An 18,948-nucleotide genomic window follows, 5' to 3' on the forward strand; every position below is an offset into this window, starting at 1 on the left:
CCGAGTTGGACCTTCCCAACATGGCGGCGCCAGGCTGCCGCCCGACCCTCTCAACGTGGCGAACGGGGTGGCGCTGGCGGCGGCAGCCGGGCTCGGCCGTGACACTTCCTGCCCGCCTCGGCTGCTTGGCTTCCAAGCGGGAAATCCTACATCGGTAACTTCGCGGACCCCTCGCCCCTCGGAGCGGCCGCTGAGGAAGTCTGCGTCCCCCTCACAGCGGTGACCTTCCCAAGATGGCGCCCGCGGCGCCCGCCCCGCCCCGCCCCGCCGCGGCCGCTCGACCTCCCCAGCATGGCGCCGCGCCCCGCCCACCCCCGGCCGAGGCGGCGCAGGCGCAGTGGGAGCCGGCGGCCGCCATTTTGCTCGGCGGCGCTGCGGGCCGGACGGTGCCGCGGGGCCGCGTTTCCGGGTGCGGCGGGAGGAGGCCGCGGGCGGCGGGTGAGCGCGGGGGCGCCGGGCCGGGGGCTGCGGGACGAGGGAGGCCTGGGCGAGCTGCGGCGGCTGACCCCAGAGCCTCTCTTCAGGCGCCCGCCAGTCGAGGTGGGCGTGTAGGGGGCAGGGGGCTGTGTGGGGCCTGTGAGGAACCCCGGGGGACGGTGGAGCGAGGGGACCGGAGGCTCTCCGGGGTCTGTGTGAGGCCTTTTTGGGGAAGGAAAGTCTGTGCTGGGCTTCTGCAGGGTGCGGGAGGGTGACTGGAAGTGCGCTGGGCTCTGCGCGGGCCGCGGTAGGGTCTGCGGGGCCGGCGGGACCGGGCCGCGGGGTCACTGCTGGCCGCGCCGGAGGGCTGCTGGTGAAGTGCACCGGGGGCGGCTGGGGGCTCTGCGGGAGGCCCGGGCAGAGCTGCTCCCCGTGTCACAAAGGTGCTCCTCACGTTCTACCTTCGCTCCCCGCCTCCACCGGTGCTCCCCAGGGGACGCAGGGAGGGCTCCGGGGCTGCCTGCGGGGCAGCTGCCAGGGGAGGTTCGGGTGCCCAGCGGTGCCCTTCGGGGGTGACGATGCTCGCAGGGTCAGGCCCGGGCCTGGTGTCCACAAGCTGTGTCACAGCCTGAGCGCTGTTTTGGGCCTGCTGTTGGCAAGCTGCGGCCTGAGCAGCCTCTGCCTACCGGGAAGCAGCCGAGTGTGAGGCAGCAGCAGCATATGGCCGGGCAGGGAAGTGCTGCGGCTGCCACGGTGGAGCTGAGCCCTGCCGTCTGCTCCGGGTAAACACGGCCGCGGCTGCCGCTCCCGGGGCCCTCCCTGCTCACGTAGCTTCACGGCAACGCCTGCCCCTGCCAGACGCTGCCCTGGCAGTGCCCCGGCCTCGGGGACAGAGTTCTTGCAGCGCATTTATGACCAGACCCCTCCAGAGCCCTCGGCTGTGAGCAAACGGAATGAGTAGCTGATTGTTTGCTTGTGCCCTGTGGGACAGAGGGACGGTGGCACTGCCACGGCACCAGCAGCTGCAGCTTTCCCCCGCTGCTACCCGAGGAGACTCAGCAGAATTGATGCAGCTCAGGCCTGCCCTTGAGCTTGCAGCTGACCCTGGTGGGCAGCTCCTGCCCACCCCAGCTCTCTGTTCGTGGGGTTCAGCACGCATCAGCTGCGATGTGGATGGGCTCAGGCTGTGAGGTACGTGTGCCACGCAGGGGTGGGCAGGCTGTGCCCCTGTGCCGCTGTGCCTGGGCGTTGAGCTGAGCTCAGGGCTCTGTCCAGGTGTCATTTGTTTGGGTCGTGGAGAAGCTGCTGGGAGGCAGCTTCCAGGGCACCAAAAACTCGAAGGGATCTCAGCATCCCCTGGCAGGACTTTGTGAGCACAGCTCAGGAATTGATTTGCTGTGAGGTCCTTTCGCTGCTGCTGCTAATCTGCTCCCTGTGCTGAGCCTGGGGGGGGGGGGTCCAGCTCGTGTTGTCTCCCATCACCTGCTTGGCCTTGGGCAGCATTTCTGGGCCCCAGGGCTGGGCTGTGGCTGCCTCCTGACCCTCAGCTGACGCTAGGAAGCTGAGCACCTCCTGACTGCCTTGTCTCAGGCTTCCCAGCCCTGCTCTCTGGGCTAAACGAGGGCTGGGGGCTGCTGCTGGGGTGAGGAGCTGGTGAGGGACTGGTGTGGGACCGGTGTGGCAGTGTCCTCAGGCCAGCCAGGGAGGAGGTTCTGCGTGGAGGTCTCTTTGCTGGAGCTCAGCTGAGCAGAGCCCTGGCAGCTGCCATCCCTGATCAGCCTTCTTTTACCTTTGGCAGACTTGGCTGCGGGCAGGAGCTTGCCTGAACGGCCCTGGCCTGGCCTGAGCTCTGCTCTGCAGTGTCCCTGCCTGCTGCTAGCTGCCAGTGTGGATCTGATCTGAACTGACTCTGGGCTCTGCTGCCCAGGGAGCAGGTTGGGTGTGCAGCCGAAGTGTGAACCCACCCAGTGCCCACCGGCTCTGCGTGGCACAGCTACCTCTGCTCTCCACAGCTCCTTGCTGCTTCCATTCCACTGTGTTATGCCCCCGAGGTGTTTGGACACCGCTGCTGTGACTGAGTCCCCCCCCCAGAGATGCTTCCCCTTCACACCTTGCGTGACGGTGGGCGGGGGCTGCCAGGCGGGGGTGGCACAGTAGTGGCACGGCCGCTGGAGTGCAGAGGCAGAGCCTTTTTTCCCATGGCTGCTCTGGGACTGGCAGCACAGACCTCTCTTTGTGCTCAGAGGGGTGAGGGAGGGCTTGGCTTCAAGCAGGCACTGTTGGCAGTGCTGTGCCAAGCTGGTGCCCACCAGAGCGTGAGTCTCGCCCAGCGCCGGGACACAAGGGAAGCACAGCTGGTGGCTGGCACCTCTGCCACCACCCTCCACACCCTTCTGCTTCCTTTTCCACTGGGTTGGGTCCATCTGAATGGTTTTTTTTTTGATCTGCCACCTCTGCAGCTGCACCACTGCAGCAGATGCCACAACCATGCCGGGCTGCAAAGCTGGCTGCAGGCTGCTAGAACTCTGCCACCCATACCCCTCTCACCCTGCTGCCGGTGGATTTGATGCTCTTATTGAAGGAGGTGATGCATGCCAGCCCCCAACCCCCCCCTCTCCACTGCCAACCTTCCCCAGCTCTGTGATGGTGCCAAGTTGACAGGGCATGTGCCAGGTCAGGGCTTGCTTCCCCCCCACCCTTTTTGCTTTCAAGTGGTGGTGTTGAGGCTTTTCTGGTCCTTGTCTGACCTACTTACTTACATCTGGCTGCTTGGAAGGGAGGCAGAGATGCTGTGCCAAAGAAGTAGCTCTCTGCTGGGAAGCAAAAGTGGGAGGAGGGAGAAGAGGGGAAGGTGCCCGGCTCAGCAGGGGCTCAGCAGGGTTGGGTTTCTCCTGCTGGCTCTGCCAGGGCAGCTCTGGCAGCAGAGCAGCTGCCAGGGATTGTTCTTTGCTGTGGTTTTAGGAGGTTGGAGTGAGAAACTGAAGGATTTTTCGAGGGAGGGGGAGTCAAAATCTACCGCGGGGATAGGGCAAAGGAAGCAGAAGGGCACCTGAGCCCCCAGCACCATGCCAAGGTGTGATGCTGGGGGCTGAGGTGCCCTTCTGCTTCCTTTGCTAGATGCTTGGGGCTGGGGTCTCAACCACAGCAGAGCTTCTCCAGCCCTCTGAGCATCTTTAGGAGCTGGGAGTGACAGAATCCATCTGCAAGGCTGCTGAGCCTCTGCGTCTGTCACAGCTCCTCCTGCCCCTTCTGTGCCAGCTGTGACTCTGCAGCCAGTTCTTGGCACCTCCCCACCTGAAGAGCAGCCGAGTGTGGAGCCGACCCTGCCGAGAACTCTGGCTGGGCTGGGCTTGGCTGGCATCCTCCTGGCACCCACATGGGCACTTCCTTAGGGCTCTGTGGCTGTCCCTGGGGCCTTGCCACCTTCATCCTCGTGCCCCACAAGGGCTCTGCTCACCCTGAGCCTGTCCCATTGGAGCCTGCAGCGTGGATTCAGCTCTGGCTGGGAGGTTTCTGTAGCTTTAGGGTCTTGGCTTAAGCACCAGGGGCAGATGCCTGGCACAGAGTCACACCTTGGTGCTGGGCATCCTGTGGCAGCCTGTGGATGTGCTCCCAGTGCCTCTGAGTGTGGCACAGAGCACAGATCCATTCCTTTAGCTACCTCTGGATTTTAGTGGAGCACTCAGTGATGAGCTTTTAGTGACTGCTGCCCCTCTGCCAGGCCATGGTGGCTTTGGGGTTCTGCCCATCCAGTAGGGCACCTCCAAATGACACCCAGTGGCTTGCACTCTGCCTCTGTGACTTGCCCTACAGATTCTGGATTGCAAATCCCTGCAGCTCTGCTTGGCCTTTGCCTAGGAAAGCCCTGGGAACACTTGGCTGGGTTTGGTGGAGCAGCAGGGGGAGGACCTTCTGCTCCAGCCCTGCCCTGCTCCTTTGGGGCTGCTCCCCACTGCCAGGCCCTGAGCAGGTCTTGCAAAAGAGTGGGCATGGGAGGCTGGCAAGCAGGCAGAGCTCCCCCCGGGTGCCTGCAGGACAGAGGTGGCTCAAAAGGCAGCAGAACTGGGGAGCTCTGGCTTCAGCCTCTCTGGAAGCCCCAGCAACAGAGGAAAGATCCCTGCTAGGAATCATGGAATGATTTTTGCTGGCAGGGGCCTTTAAAGGTCCACCCCGTCCCCGTGCAGCCAGCAGGGACAGCCCCAGTCAGAGCAGGTTGCTCAGAACCTCAAACGGTCTGACCTGGAGTGGTGCCAGAGATGGGGCAGCTCCCACCTCTCTGGGGCACCCTGGGCTGGGGTCTCACCACCCTCAGTGCCAAAAGTTCCTTCCCTCCCTAGCCTGAGTCTCTCTTCAGAGCATCACCCCCAGGTCTGTCACAGCAGGCCCTGCTAGAAGGTGTCCCAGGCTCTGCTTGGTCTCTTTGAACACTGCAAAGCCAACAGAAGGTCTCCCTGGAGCCTTCTCTTCTGCAGGGAGCTGGGAGAGACCCCCCAAGTAGGGGGGCATGGGGGGGGATGTTCTCCCTCCTGGAGACTGTTGGCAGGGGAGCCTAGTCCAGTGCTGGGCACTGCCCTGCTGGACAAAGGGGCACAGTGGGGGCTCAGGAGTGTTTGAGCTGAGTGTTTAACCCCAGGCAGAGCCTGGCACAGGGGTTTAGGCTGGAGCTGTGCCCACGGTGCCTTAAAGGCTCAGTCCCCAGGCTGCAGAGCTCCAAGGCAGTGCGTGTGGAGCTCCTGAGGCTCCACCAGGATTCTGCCCTAAGCCTCTGGGGAGGGGCTGGGAGACTGCAGACCTCTGGAGTGCTCTCCTGAAACGCCAACACAGCCCAAGGAAAAGACCTTTGAGATCATCGAGTCCAATTCAGGGGTCTTGGTGACCTCTTGTGGAAACGCTGCCTGAGGGTCCCACGCATCACTGCCGGGGTGGGGAGTGGGCAGAGGAGGAAGAGCCAGAAGTGCCTAACCTTCATCCCTCCTGCCCAGGGGCTGGGGCCAGCTGCTTGCCGAGCTCTTGGAGCGGGTCTGGGTGCAGGGTTGGGGTTGTGAGCCCGGCCGGCAGCGGGGGCCCCTCCAATTAAGCAGGTTTGTTCTTTGGCAGAATTCCCTTGGGAATTTTGCTGTCCCAGCCTCGTGACTCGGGGGCTGCTCCTGCGGCAGGCGATGCTGTCAACTCCGGGTGGCAGGCTGGAGCCGGAGACTGCTGCCCCGTGCGGCTCAGCCTCTGCCGCTGCTCTCCGATAGCTGCGCTCTGGGCTGTGCCTGACCTCTGGAATCCTTTCCCTGCTCCTCGCTGGTAGCATCTCAACTGCAGCCGCCGAGGTCTGACGCTGCGCTGGGTTTGCTGTGCGGAGCCTCGGAGGTGACTTCTGGGTGCCTGCCTCTGAGCCTGGTGTGAGCTGGGAAGCTTTTGGAGCCCTTTTTCTGCTTCCCATCCTGCTCAGAGCCCACTGAGGCCGCCAGGATTTAGCTCCCTTGTTCCTGGGGGGAGCTTCCAGCTTGGTCGGCTCCGACTTGCAGGCTGAGGAGGAGCTTTCAGCAGAGCGCTGACCCCAATGGGCTCAGGAGCTGCTTCCACGCAGTGCTGCATTGTTCCCTGCCAGGCGTGGGCCGTGCTGAGGCTTATTCCCAGCCTTGGGTCACTCTGGAAGCAGCCGGGGGAAGTTCCTGCGTCTCCCCCTGCTTCCTCCCGCTGGGACAATCGGAGGTGTCGCGGCAGAGAGCGGCGGTTCGGAGCGGTTCCTGCCCCGTCCCGTCCTGTGCCACCTCTCCCTTCCCAGTTTCCTTTCCCTTCTGGCTTGGCACATGGGATAGGGAGAGGCAGGGAAGTCTGTGTGCTCTCCTGGGATGAGCTTTTCCTGCTCTTGCCTTTACCGCAGCCTAACGTCAGGCCGCGATTCCTCGCTGCTGATTAAAGGTTTCCTCTGCCGAGCCACCCGAGCTCAAAGCTGCTCTAAAGGATGGAGTGGCTCGGGGGGTCCCTGCCTGGGGAGAGGACTGGCTCTGGGGGTCCTGTTCTTGAGGAGAGGACTAGCTCCGGAGGTCTCATTCTTGGGAGGAAGACTGACTCCAGGGGTCCTGTTCCTGGGGGTAGGACTGAGGAGAAAGTTCTTCACTGAGAGAGTCATTGGACACTGGAATGGGCTGCCCGGGGAGGTGGTGGAGTCGCCGTCCCTGGGGCACTTCAAGGCAAGGTTGGACGTGGCACTTGGTGCCATGGTCTAGCCTTGAGCTCTGTGTTAAAGGGTTGGACTTGATGATCTGTGAGGTCTCTTCCAACCCTGATGATACTGTGATACTATAATACTATGACTGGCTCCGAGGGTCCCGTTCTTGGAGGGACACTGGCTGTGGGAGTCCCTGCTTGGGGAGAGGACTGGCTCCCGGGGTCCAGTTCCTGGGGTGATGACTGGCTCCGGGGGTCCCATTCTTGGAGAGGAGACTAGGTCTAGGGGGTCCCGTTCTTGGGGGGGGGGATGTGTTTGCTCCACCCGAGAGCTGTGGAATTCATCCCTGAGGCAGCAGAAACTTTTGTGTTAAAAATGCACTGTCGTTGCCCGTGGGTTGTTAATAATTCCGAGTGAACGTCTGCATCCCGCGGGGCTGCAGTGTGTCTGTTCGTCTGTCTGTCTGTCTGTCTGCACGCAGGGCTGCACCGGCTCTTCCAGACGCTGCAAATGGAGCTGGCAGCTCCTTCTCTTAAAGCATGCTGATATGATTTTAAAAGCCTGAGTGACCTTAAATCCTGCAATGGCTGTCTTGCGGGATAAATTATTTATGTGGCATCTTCAGCGCTGCTGCTGCCGCCGAAAGCTCCTTGGGAAGGAGGAGAAATGTCAGAGCTCGGAGTGGCCGAGCTCTGGCATTGGGAAAGGGCTGAGCTTGGAGTGGATGGGAGGAGGTGGAAGATAAAGGCACCCTGAGAAGGCGGGGTGGGAGGGGGGGGGGGAGGGTGTTTGAGAGGTCCAGCCTTGGAAAGTCGTCCCCAAACCGGTGCAGCCGCATTCTGCAGCCGACATCAGAGGGCTGGAAATTCCTCTTGATCTACAGTTCAAAGCCGCTGCCTCCCCGAGGATTGAAGCTCTTCATCTCGGCTTTGCAAATGCGGGCTCGCCGCGGCAGCCCGAGCCGAGCTGTGAAAGACAAAATCCTCCACAGTGCCCAAATTCCCCCCGCACGGCTGCGAACGCCTCTCTGAAGGTCACTGCTGCCTGTCCTGCTCCCGGCAGCAGAGCCCCGAGAGGGCTGAGCGGAATCCAGGGCTGCTGGCAGCCTGCAGCAGGCTCCTTTCGTGGCAAATGGGGACTCGAGAAGTGCCTTGAAAAAATGAGGGGTGGGGATTATGTAGCCGTGTCCCGGCTGGTTCAGGTGGTTTGTGGCAGAAGGAGGCTGCCGAATGGAATGGTCTCGGGGTTTACCAGGCTTCGGAAGCCCCGGGAATGGCAGGGGAGTGCCAACTGGAAGCGCCCACAGGAGCGCCCCGCGGTCGGTGCTGCGGTGCTGGTGAAGCAGCAGCTTCCTGCAGGATCACCTCGGTTCCAGTGACCTCTCTCTCCTCCAGAGTCCTCTTCCTCCCAGCGCTCTCACAGCTTCCTCGGGGTTTGGGTTTGGTTTCAAAAGGAGAGGAGCAGCTAAGGTGCAAAGCTGCCCCTGCCGGCTCCGCCGCAGCTTTGATCTGACGAAGGTGGTTCTGGCTGCCCCGTTCAGGTCTTTCCAGGCCCTTTCTCGATGCCGTGGCCCGGAGGCTCCCCAGGGCCGGGATCCGGCTGGGTGAAAGGATCTCTGGTAACCGAGAACAAAGGGGAAGGAGCTCGGGAAGCAGCATTGTCTCCAAGGGCAGGGTTTCCGTCAGGCATGCCCCAGACAGCAGGGGCTGGGAAGCAAGGTTTGGAGAACCCTCTCGGAGGGGTTTTTATTTCCTGGAGGATTTAGCTTGTGTCTCCCTAATCTTTATCAACTCTGCCTGTCCTCACCGACGTGAAAGATGTGAGCTTTGTTTTCAGGACAGGCTCAGATCCCCTCCAGCCTTCCCACCCAGAGCTTGTGTACTGCCGTGGAGCAGTCAGCAGGGCCCCTGTGCCGAGCTGGGTCCTTCTCCGTTTGTGGCTTGAGTTTTTTTCCTCCTTTTCTCAATGTGACCTTTGCTGTTAATCCCCAACCTGAGCAGGGCCTTGTGCTGGAAATGCAGTGACCTGTTTCTGGGGAATTCAGCTCCAGTTTATCCTCAAGCTGCTTTAGCTTAAACTCTTCTCTCCCCTCCTCTCGCTCTTCTGGGTCAGAGCCTCTCTGTAGGGACAGGGATGGGTGCAGTGCTGGTTGGAGAGCAGTGTGAGATGCGGGCAGAGGATGACTCATGGCATGCTTGGTACAGATGCCCCTCTGCTGCTCGGCTCTGCTGACAGCAGGGGACGTTGGCAGCCTCGCTGTGGGGTTCTCCCAAGCTGCTCTGCCTGCTGCAGGGCTTACGTGGGGGGCAGCAGCGTAAACGGAGCCGGGGGTGGGCACCCAGTGAGGTGCTTGCCCTGCACATGGCACTGCCTCCTCGCTGACAGCCAGCAAACCCCTGTCCGTCTGCGTGCCAGCCTGTCCCTGTCGTGGGAGGATCCACAAGGGCTCCTGTGACCCTTGCTCACAAGTGCTGGTCGAGGTGCAGAGCTGGGTGAGAGGCATCCCCCCGTGAGTAAGCAGGCGGAGCGGCAGCAGTGTGGCGGGGAGGTGATGTGGGTGGCAGGCAGCAGAGGTGGCGGCCGCGGCGCTGGCACCGCTCCTGCGCTGGCAGAGGCTGTGACACACGAGAGCCGGCCTGGAGTCTCCTTACCTGGCACGTTTCTGGGCTCTATCTCTGCTAATTACCTCCTGCTGCTGCTGTTCAGACAAGGTCAGGGCTCTCCTGCCAGTCCTGTCACGACACCATCACGCTGCCTCCCCCCCCCCACCCCGTGATGCCATGCTGTGCCCTGGCAGCAGCTTGTGTTGCCCTGGCCCTGCTGTCCTGCTGTGGAGTAGGAAAGAGCACAGGGGAGCCATGCTCCTGTTCCAACATGTCCTGGCAGCGCCAGCGGGTGCCAGGCGAGCAGGTTGGCAGCCCTCTCTGATCTGCCTGTGGTGGGAAGGGTGCAGGCCAGAAGGCTGTGCTGGGCTCCGTTCCAGCCTGTGCAGCATCCCGGCCCAGTGGGGCTGAAGGAGAAGCTGCCAGGCCCTGCCTCTGATGTGAGAGGCCTCCAGCTGTGTCCAGAGTAAAGCAGCACCACAGGTGCCAGGGAAGGGTGCAGATGCCACCAGGGAGCTGGAGCTCTCCAGTGGCTCAGAGAACACCAAAAGATGGGGGTGGGGGCTGTCTTCTCAACCAGGCTGTCTGCAGCTCAGGAGTTTCTTGCTTGGTAGCAGAGCTGCTTTTAATTAAAAGGAGTTGACTTCTTTCTTCTGCTGAACCACAGAGAGCTGCTGGGTTGCTGGAGGGCACAGGAGCCGCTGGCATTGCAGGGATGCTGCTGGTCCACTTCTGTTCTCACACCTCTGCCCTGACTGGGGAGAGAGAATGTCTGACACGTGGGGACAGACCTGGCCTTGTCCTGGCCTCCATGTACCAGGGAGCAGTAAATTGTAGGTGCTCTGGTAGAAAAGGTCAGTGCCAGAAGGGAGATGGGTGTCAGTGCCTTGTACAGACTGCTTCAGAGGTCGTGGGCACCTGGAGTGAAGGTCTGGGTTGTGGTGGGTGAACCTGTGACATCCCTGGGCATGTACCCTGGAGCTCAGGGTTGGGCAGTTGGAAGCTTCAGGAGTGAAACTGTCCTGCACTTCCCTGCTGTCAGCATCGTGACCCCTCCAGTGGGGAAGGAGCAGGGGGAAAAGGAATCAGTGGCCTGGAGAGTGGCATCAGTGGCCTGGAGGGGACATAAGTGGCCTGGAGAGTGGCATCAGTGGCCTGGAGGGGACATAAGTGGCCTGGAGAGGGGTATCTGTGCCCTTGGCCTCTTGGTCTGCCCCAAAACTGGTGAGAGAGGCCTCCAGTCATCGCATTCCTATTCCCTGAGCATTGCTGCCAGGATGGCCCTACCTGTGCCCTGCTGTCAGAGGCACGAGCCTGCCAGGGCCCCTGCTGTCATCTCCCAGTGATTCAGGCTCCTCTTCCTGTCCCTGCTTCCTCTGGGCTCAGTCTCCAGTGCCAGCTGATGCTGCCAGGCTCTGCTGAGCCCTGCTGGGAGCTGCTGTGGGTAAGCCCTGCCGTGGGACACGATTCCTCTCGGGCCTATGCTGAGGTGGGTGGAGATGTGCTCAGATCAGTGCTGGGAAACCTTTTTGGGTGCCTGCCTGGACACCTTCCTGGAGGGCTTTGGAACTGTGCAGTGGGGCATGGGCAGCAGAGTGCCAGGAGATGGATGCCGGATCCGAGTGGTTGGGGGAGCCTGTCCCCGTGTGCCAGAGCTGGTGGGGCACAGGAGCCAACCTCTCTCCCTGTGCGAGCCACAGGGCAGCTCCGTGCCGCTGCCTGCTGCTCGGGGAGGGCCTGGCAGACTGACTGGCGGTCGTGGCTGGAGGGGCCTGCCAGGGCTGCGTGCCAGGGCTGGCCGCGGTGCCTGCCGGCGGGCTGCAGGCTCTGGGCTCCTGTCGCACTTCCACGTGAGCAGCCTCTGGCAGCAGCTGAAGGAGCTGGGTGGATGGTGTGGGATTAGCCTGGCCGGCTCGGCTCGGCTTTGCTCTGCTGAGCGAGGCGAGCGCCGGCAGAGCGTCCTCAGCTCCAGCTGCCAGCCCTCTGCTGCGGTGGGAGCCCTGGAGGTTTAGGGCAGGGGGCTCTTGTTGGCTTCCACCACAGGTTCCTGCTGTTCTGGGGTGTTGGGAGAATCTGGCAGCCCCTCCAGGGGACCTGCAGGCACAGGGCAGGAGCACAGCAGCCTGGGGCCGTGTTTCTCTGTGGGCAGCTTTCCCCTGCAGTCCCTGACCGCTTCCTTCCTTCCTTCCCGCAGGCAATGAGTGACCAGGCCTGCGCCCAGCACTGAGCACTGGAGCCACCGGGAGCTGGGCCAGGATGCCAATCCCTCCTCCCCCGCCGCCGCCGCCAGGCCCCCCGCCGCCTCCCACCCTCAGCCAGGTAGGGGCCGCCCACTGCCCTGGGTGGTTGCCCCGCGGTGGCCTGTCTGCACATGGGGCTGCTTGCCAGGGCCCCTCTGTTGTCTCTAGACCTCCTTGGGTCCAGCCGTGAAGGGCTTCAGGTGACCCATGGGCCTCTGGGCCTCACATTCCCCTGCAGCAGAGCCTGGATGTGGTAGGGGACAAAAGTGCCTTTGTTTTTTGCATTAACATCTCCTGCTCCACCGAGGCCTGGGGTGGGGAGCAGGAGATCCTCCACGTGGCTGTCTCTGAGCTGGGTCTAGGTAGGACCAGGTCTCAGCCTTGCCCAGAACAGCAGCAGGGTCAGCTAGGACAGCCTGGTCACACCAGATGGGTGAGAGCCCAGGAGTGAGCTGCTGGCAGGGGCAGAGGTGCTTCTGGGCTCAGCGCAGGGACGGTGGGAGGGTGGAGCAGGGCTGTGCCTGCCCTGGACATCAGTCAGGCTGTCCGTGGGCTCCTGCTGAGCTGTTCCTCCTCTACAGGCGAACACTGAGCCGCCAAAACTGAGCCGGGAGGAGCAGCGAGGCCGTGGGGCCCTCCTGCAGGACATCTGTAAAGGGACCAAGCTAAAGAAGGTGACACAAATCAATGACCGCAGTGCACCCATCCTGGAGAGTGAGTACCCACCTGGCCCGGCCCCGGGGGCTGCCAGCTCCACCCAGGGTGCTGCTGTGCCCGTCGGGACAGCTCCTGGGTTCTCACCTGTGCAGTTTCCAGCAGCTGCTCGTTGGAGCTGCTGATGATCCCAGGTTGAGCCTCTCTCCCTCTCTCCTTCCAGAGCCCAAGGGCAGCGGCGGCGGCGGCAGCTACGGCTCTGGCTCAGCTGGCATCCAGCCCAAGGGTGGCCTCTTCCAGGGCGGCGTGCCCAAGCTCAGACCCGTGGGAGCCAAGGAGAGCTCAGGTAGTGGCTGCCTGCCTGTGGCTTCTGGGGAGCTTCCCTGGGGAGGACCCTGAGCAGGAGGCCGTGGAGGATCTTGCCTGGGGGGGATTCCAGATGGTTAGAGCAGTGACCCCAAATCAAAGCCTTGCGTGTGGCCCCAGCCGTGCCCATGCCACAGTGCCCACTGCACAAACCTCCTTCTCCTGGTCTGGGAGCTGAGGGTTCCTCTGGTGTTTCCCGTGGCAAGCTGCCTTCAGCAGGCCAGAGAGCAAGCAGCAGAGGTGAGCAGGCAGCAGAGGTGAGCAGGCAGCTGCGTGTGGCTGAGCACGGTGCCAGCTCCCTGCCTGTGCCAGACAAGGCTGCCCCGTGTGCCACACAGGGGCAGGGCACGTCGCTCTCGCTGCCTGCTGGCCCTCGCCGTGCCATGCTTGGCCACTCACTCAGCTTTCCCCTCCCACAGACAGCTCCGGTAAGCAAACCCTGCAAGTCCCCGGTGCCAGAGCAGCTGCCCCCAGGCCCCCGGTACCGGCCAGCAACAGCCGACCTCAGGATGACGCCGACAGCAGCCGAGGCTCTCCGCCAGAGCTGCCGCGCACGCAGAGGCCTTCGCTGCCGGACCTGTCCCGGCCCAACACGGCTGGCGGCACCGGCATGAAGCACAGCTCCTCCGCCCCGCCCCCGCCGCCGCCCGGCCGCCGCTCCGCCGCGCCCCCCGCACCCCCTCCGGCACACGGCGGCGCCAAGGTCACCTCCTACAACCGAGAGAAGCCTCTGCCGCCCACCCCGGGACAGCGACTGCCCGGCGGCAGGGATGGACCCCCCGCCCCGCCCCCCATCAAACCCCCTCCCTCCCCAGTCAGTATCCGAACGGGGTCGGGAGCTCAGGGCCAGTCTCTCGCCCCCCCACCCCCTCCTTATCGGCAACCTCCCGCTGTCCCCAACGGCCCTTCCAGCCCCAGCAACGAGTCCGCCCCGGAGCTGCCGCAGAGACACAACTCCCTGCACAGGAAGACGCCAGGCCCCCTGCGGGGGTTGGCACCGCCGCCGCCCACCTCCGCCTCCCCCTCTCTGCAGAGCAGCCGCCCCCCTCCGCCGGCCAGAGACCCCCCGAGCCGCGGAGCAGGTGAGAACCCTTCGCTGTGCTGGGCCTCGGTAGCAGCACTGCTGGGTGAGGGGGCAGCCACTTGCCCTCGGGCAGCTGGTGGGAGATGCCAGGGGAAGAGTCAGCGCCGGGGCACAGCAAGGCTGTGCCCGCATGTGGCAGTCAGCGCCGGGGTTGAGCCAGAGGCAGTGGCTGGACTGTCACCTCCTGGACTGTCACCTCCAATCGTGTCCCAGCTCCTGGCCGCTGCCTGCCCAGCTCCTTTCACGCCTGATGGTGCTGGGCTGTGGCTGCCTGTGAGGTTGTTGTGTCCTGGGGTGGGAGGTGACAACATAGTGGAGCCAGAGCTGTGGACACTGCGGTTGCTTCCTAAGTGCTACCGAGGTGGTGACAAAAGTGGTGGCAGAGCAAGGAGAGCTCAGCCCCTGAGCACCATCCTGCCCCTCTCCAGCCTGGTTTTGGCGCTGCTTGGCTCAGAGTGCTGCCGGCCAAGAGGGCTCTGTGCCCACCCGTGTGGCACGTTGGTATCAGATACCCTCTGGGGAGGGTGGCTGGGTGGCAGCCGCTCACTCTTCCCACCCAGAACTGGGCGTGAGCCTGTCCCTGCCGCTGGCAGCGGCGGTGGCTTCGCCCCGGTGCCCCTCCCCGCACTCCTGGGCTCCAGACCGCAGCTCCCGCCTGGTGCCCTGCCAAGCCGCTCTGTCCTTCCGGCCCTGCCAGAATCCTTCCTTTGAGTTACGGCAGGGGATCTGCTCTGTTAAGTCTGGCTGTAATTAGCCTAATGAGGAGCATGAGCTGCCACTGTGCATCTGTGGGAGGCTGGGCGAGAGCCAGAGGTGGGTCGGAGGGGCCGTGGGTCCTGTCACCACCTCGATGGCACTGCCGACCTGGCTTCCCGGGCCTGGCAGGCAGGCTCCTGCTGCACTCAGACCCTGGAGCGTGCATCTCGTAGCTGCTCCTGGGGTCCCCTTTTGTGCAGAGGGTGCCCTGAGCCTGGCTGTGCGGGAGCCTGGAGCAGCGGCGGGGAGGTGGGTGGCGAGCGGTGGGGGTGCGGGCTGGGCTGTCCCCGCAGCTGACGGCAGGAATGAGCTGCGAGGAGCCAGCAGGAAATCTCCGCTGGGTGTGTGTAGGAGCATCCCTGGGCCGGCTGCGCTGGCCGCAGGCCTGGCCTGGCTCAGCAGCTGGCCTGGAAAGCTCCCTCGGAGCACGTCCCTGGCCCCGCTGCCGAGGGGAGGGTTGGCCGCGGGGCCCTGGCAGGCTGCGGTGCTGAGCCAGCTTCCCTTGCTTCCCCTGCAGCCCCTCCGCCCCCTCCGCCGATGCTGCGAAACGGAGGGCGTGACGCCCCCCCGCCCCCACCCCCTTACAGACTGCACCCCTCTGCCGAGCCTCCCAGCCGAGGGAAGCCACCGCCACCACCCACCAGGACGCCGGCTGGGCCGCCCCCACCCCCGCCGCCACTGCGCAACGGGCACCGAGACTCCATCTCCACTGTCAGATCATTCCTGGGTGAGTGGGGCCCTGGGTGCCAATCCGTGCTGCTGGGGGGGGACTGGAGCTGGGAGGGGGTTCCTGATGCAGAGCCAAAGCCTTCAGCTGTGCTCATCCAGAGCTGCTCACCCTGCCCTGCCCCTTCTCCCTGTTCCCTGCAGATGACTTTGAATCCAAGTACTCCTTCCATCCTGTCGAAGACTTCCCAGCCCCAGAGGAATTTAAATACTTCCAGAGAATCTACCCCAGCAAAACAAACAGAGGTAAGGGGAGAGGAGGAGGAGGAGGTGTCCCGCTGCCCGGCATGGCCTGGCCTGGTGGCTGGCAGGAGGTGACAGCACTGTAGCCACGGCCACCCACTGTGCTGTCTGTCCCTGTGCAGAGGCTGGTGTGAGCCGCCCTGAACCGCAGGCTCCCAGTCCCTGTCCTTCCCTCTGCTGCAGCATTGCCCTGGGCTCTGCCCACACTCCCTGGGCTGCTGAGCTCGGGGTGGGTGCTGAGGATCTGGCCTCTGGGGGGTGTCCCAATCCCACCTCTCTCCCTTTTTTTGCCTGCTCACCTGTGGCAGAGGAGCACCACAGGGCTTATTCCTGCCCTGAGGAGCCGGAGTGGTTAGAAAACCACCCCGGGAGCTGACCCCAAGGTGTGAGGCAGGAGCTGGGGAGGAGGAGGGGGAGGTGTCAAGAGCTTGTTTGCGTGTCCCAGAATGGGCCCTGTGCGGTGGCACAGGGACCTGGAGCTGCCAGCAGAGCCCAGAGTGCCCTTGTCGGTGCCGTGCTGCTGCTGCTGCTGCTGCTGTGCCGCTGCCGCTGCGCCTCAGCCCTGCGGATCCCGGAGGAGACTCCGGGGAGAATGGGATGCTCGTTTATTTTTAGAGCCATGAATGTTTAATGTGGCTTTGAGAAGCCCTGAGCTCTCCGTGCGTGCTGCAGCGGCTGCTGCGCCTGGCAAATCCCAGGCTCCAGATCTCTGCGGGGAGCGTGGAGTAGGGGGGGAGGCAGCTGGTGTGGGGGTGTGCAGGAGGGAAAGGAGCTGGCTCCAGCGCTGCCACTTCTGCTTCCTGATGGGTTTTCTGGACCTCATTGCTGTCTACCTGAAGGGGAGGTTGTAGCCAGGTGGGGGGGTTGGTTTCTTCTCCCAGGCAACCAGCAACAGAATGAGGGAACACAGTTTCACACTGTGCCACAGGAGGTCTAGGCTGGATGTTAGGAGGAAGTTCTTCCCAGAGAGTGATTGGCATTGGAGTGGGCTGCCCATGGTGGAGTCATCACAGAATCAAAGAATTAAAGGGGTTGGAAAAGACCTCCAAGATCATCGAGTCCAACCTAGCACCTAACACCTTCTAATTAACCCATGGTACTAAGTGCCTCATGCAGCCTCCTCTTAAACACCTCCAGGGATGGGGTCTGCACCACCTCCCCAGCCAGCCCATTCCAATGCCAATCTCTCTTTCCATTAAGAGCTTCCTCTTCTCCAGGCTGCACGCCCCCAACTCCCTCAGCCCCTCCTCACAGGGCTGTGTTCCAGGCCCCTCACCAGCCTTGGTGCCCTTCTCTGGACATGTATCTCAAACATCTTTCTTGGAGGTGTTGAAGCCAAGCCTGGCTCAAGCACTTAGTGCCATGGTCTGGTTGATTGGCCAGGGCTGGGTGCTAGGTGGGACTGGATGAGCTTGGGAGGTCTCTTCCAACCTGCCTGACTGTATGATTCTTGTCTTGCAGCTACACGTGGAGCCCCCCCTCTGCCCCCCATCCCCAGGTGAAAGTGGCTCACAGGGGTGGCTTGTTCCTGAGCAGAGAGATGAGCTCCTTCCCCTTCCTGCGCCAAGCCCTCCCCACCCCCCGGCCCCCCCGGACCCTGCATGAGACACTCCCAGCATCTTCGGCTCTGCCAGCGGCGCCAGGACGAGCAGATCTCCCCCTGCCCAGCTCTCCACCAGCCCACCCTCACCTGCGAGGCTCCCCCGGGGACTCCTTGACCTTGCTGCTGAGCCCGGCCAGGGCCTTTTCCTCCTCGCTAATTCCGGGTCCAGACCCAGCACCAGGACTTGGGGCAGAGATTGACCTGTGCCCAGGTGGTTGTTGGGACCAGGGGTGGTGGCTCAGGGCCCAGTTCTTTGGGCTTGGAGAGGAGCTGGGGTAGGTCAGGACAGAGACGCTGCGTGACCACCGGCTGCACCGGCGGCGGAGCCCGGGGAGGGGCTGGGAGGGGCTGGCACAGCCCCATTGCCCTGCCCCAGTCCATTGCTATTTTGCACAGGAGCCAGTGGAGGAGCAGGGTGGGGAGTGAGACCATGTGGGGAGACCCCAACATTACTGGGGTGGGGGAGTGGGGGCGGGGAGGTAGGGACATGCCCAGTGCCACCCAGCACTGGGGTGAGGGCATACCTGGCGGTGGCCACTTGGCTTTTAACACTACGTTACCAAACCTGAGCGTTTAAGGGGAAACACTAAGGGTGCGTGGAGGAAGCTGGGAGGTGCCATTCCCGGGGTGGGAGGGGGTGGGTTTGATTGTTCTGGTTCTTAGGTGGTGGGCGGCATAGGAAGGGACCTGAGGCCACAGCCCCCATGCTGGGGAAGGGGGTGGGGGTTGGGGCTGACGCATTGCCTTACACTGCCCTGTCCGGCTGCCGGTACCGGGCTGGATACTCTCTATTTACTCACGGTTCAGAGGGGGGCTGGACATTAACTGTAGTTACTGATCTCTTTTGTACGTTGTAAACTGCTTGTACTGTAGGAGGGCAGTGGGCTCGCTGTGGGGGTGCTGACACCTCCCCTCCCCCCTCCCTGACTGTTCTGGGGGTCGGGTTTAGGGTTTTGGTTTTTGTTTTGGTTTGTTTTGGTGTTTTGTTTTTCTATGAAGATGGAAACTCTCCCAGTTTGGACTGGAGTGCGGCAGAGCAGGGCAAAGGCTGCTCATGGAGGAGGGGAGGTGGTCTCTGGAGGATGAGGACCCCTCAACCTCACCACTGCTGCTGTTTGGTTTAAATAAAGGTCAATAAAGGTTCTCCCCAAGCGCTGGGTGCCCCCCACCCCCTAGGGAGTGTGGGGGGTATTTTAAGAGGGAACAATAAAAACCCAGGAGCTTGAAACTGCATTTAAATAAAGGTAATAAAGAGACTGAGTGGTGATGGGTCCTGTCTGGGGGGATAGGCAAAGGGAAGGGAGTGCTGAAGGGGGCCTCTGGGCCTCCCTGAGGATCTCCTCTCCCCTGGCAGCGAGGGCAGTGGCCCCCGAGAGGGTCAGGGGTGTGGGAGAAACTAGGGAAGGTGGGAATGAGGGTACTGGAAGCATGGGAAGGCAGGACTGGGGATGCTCGGAAGCCTGAACTGAGGGCACTGCGCATGCTGGGAAGGCTGAACTGGGCCGGGGGCACTGTGCACGCTGGGAAGGCTGTGCCGGGGGCACTGCGCATGGTGGGAAGGCTGAACTGGGCCGGGGGCACTGTGCACGCTGGGAAGGCTGAGCCGGGGACACCGCGCCCGCTGGGGAGGCTAAACTGCGCACAGTGGGAAGGCTGAGCCAGGGGCACAGTGTACGGTGGGGAGGCTGCGCTGGGCGCGCTGTGGGCACAGTGTACGGTGGGGAGGCTGAGCTGGGCGCGCTGGGGTCACTGCGGGCACTGCGCACGGTGGGAGGCTGCGCTGGGGGCACTGCGGGCACTGCGCACGGTGGGAGGCTGCGCTGGGGGCACTGCGGGCACTGCGCACGGTGGGAGGCTGCGCTGGGGGCACTGGGGGCCCTGCGGGCACTGCGCACGGTGGGAGGCTGCGCTGGGGGCACTGCGGGCACTGCGCACGGTGGGAGGCGGCGCTGGGGGCACTGCGGGCACTGCGCACGGTGGGAGGCTGCGCTGGGCGCGCTGGGGGCCCTGCGGGCACTGCGCACGGTGGGAGGCGGCGCTGGGGGCACTGCGGGCACTGCGCACGGTGGGAGGCTGCGCTGGGGGCACTGCGG

The 18,948-nt window shown here is 63.3% G+C and overlaps 1 protein-coding gene across 1 annotated transcript; it reads left to right on the forward strand.

The window, feature by feature from the left end:
• The first annotated feature begins 345 nt into the window (after positions 1-345).
• WIPF2 (WAS/WASL interacting protein family member 2) lies at positions 346-18,111 on the forward strand. Its single transcript, XM_064174354.1, has 8 exons — positions 346-438; positions 11,378-11,502; positions 12,005-12,137; positions 12,301-12,423; positions 12,863-13,525; positions 14,801-15,010; positions 15,154-15,255; positions 16,714-18,111. Exons 2-8 carry the CDS (start codon positions 11,440-11,442, stop codon positions 16,752-16,754), a joined length of 1,335 nt encoding a protein of 444 aa, XP_064030424.1. The 5' UTR covers positions 346-438; positions 11,378-11,439; the 3' UTR covers positions 16,755-18,111.
• The last annotated feature ends 837 nt before the right edge of the window (positions 18,112-18,948 follow it).

The sequence above is a fragment of the Pogoniulus pusillus genome, chromosome 40, assembly GCF_015220805.1.
Source record: "Pogoniulus pusillus isolate bPogPus1 chromosome 40, bPogPus1.pri, whole genome shotgun sequence".
Classification (NCBI taxonomy): domain Eukaryota; kingdom Metazoa; phylum Chordata; class Aves; order Piciformes; family Lybiidae; genus Pogoniulus; species Pogoniulus pusillus.

Bases quoted from the DNA above. Each gene is read 5' to 3' on its own strand.
- WIPF2 (XM_064174354.1), top strand. From the start codon at position 11,440: ATGCCAATCCCTCCTCCCCCGCCGCCGCCGCCAGGCCCCCCGCCGCCT. The intron at 12,424-12,862 runs GTAGTGGCTGCC...CCCCTCCCACAG, and splicing joins GGGAGCCAAGGAGAGCTCAG to ACAGCTCCGGTAAGCAAACC. The intron at 13,526-14,800 runs GTGAGAACCCTT...CTTCCCCTGCAG, and splicing joins CCCCCCGAGCCGCGGAGCAG to CCCCTCCGCCCCCTCCGCCG.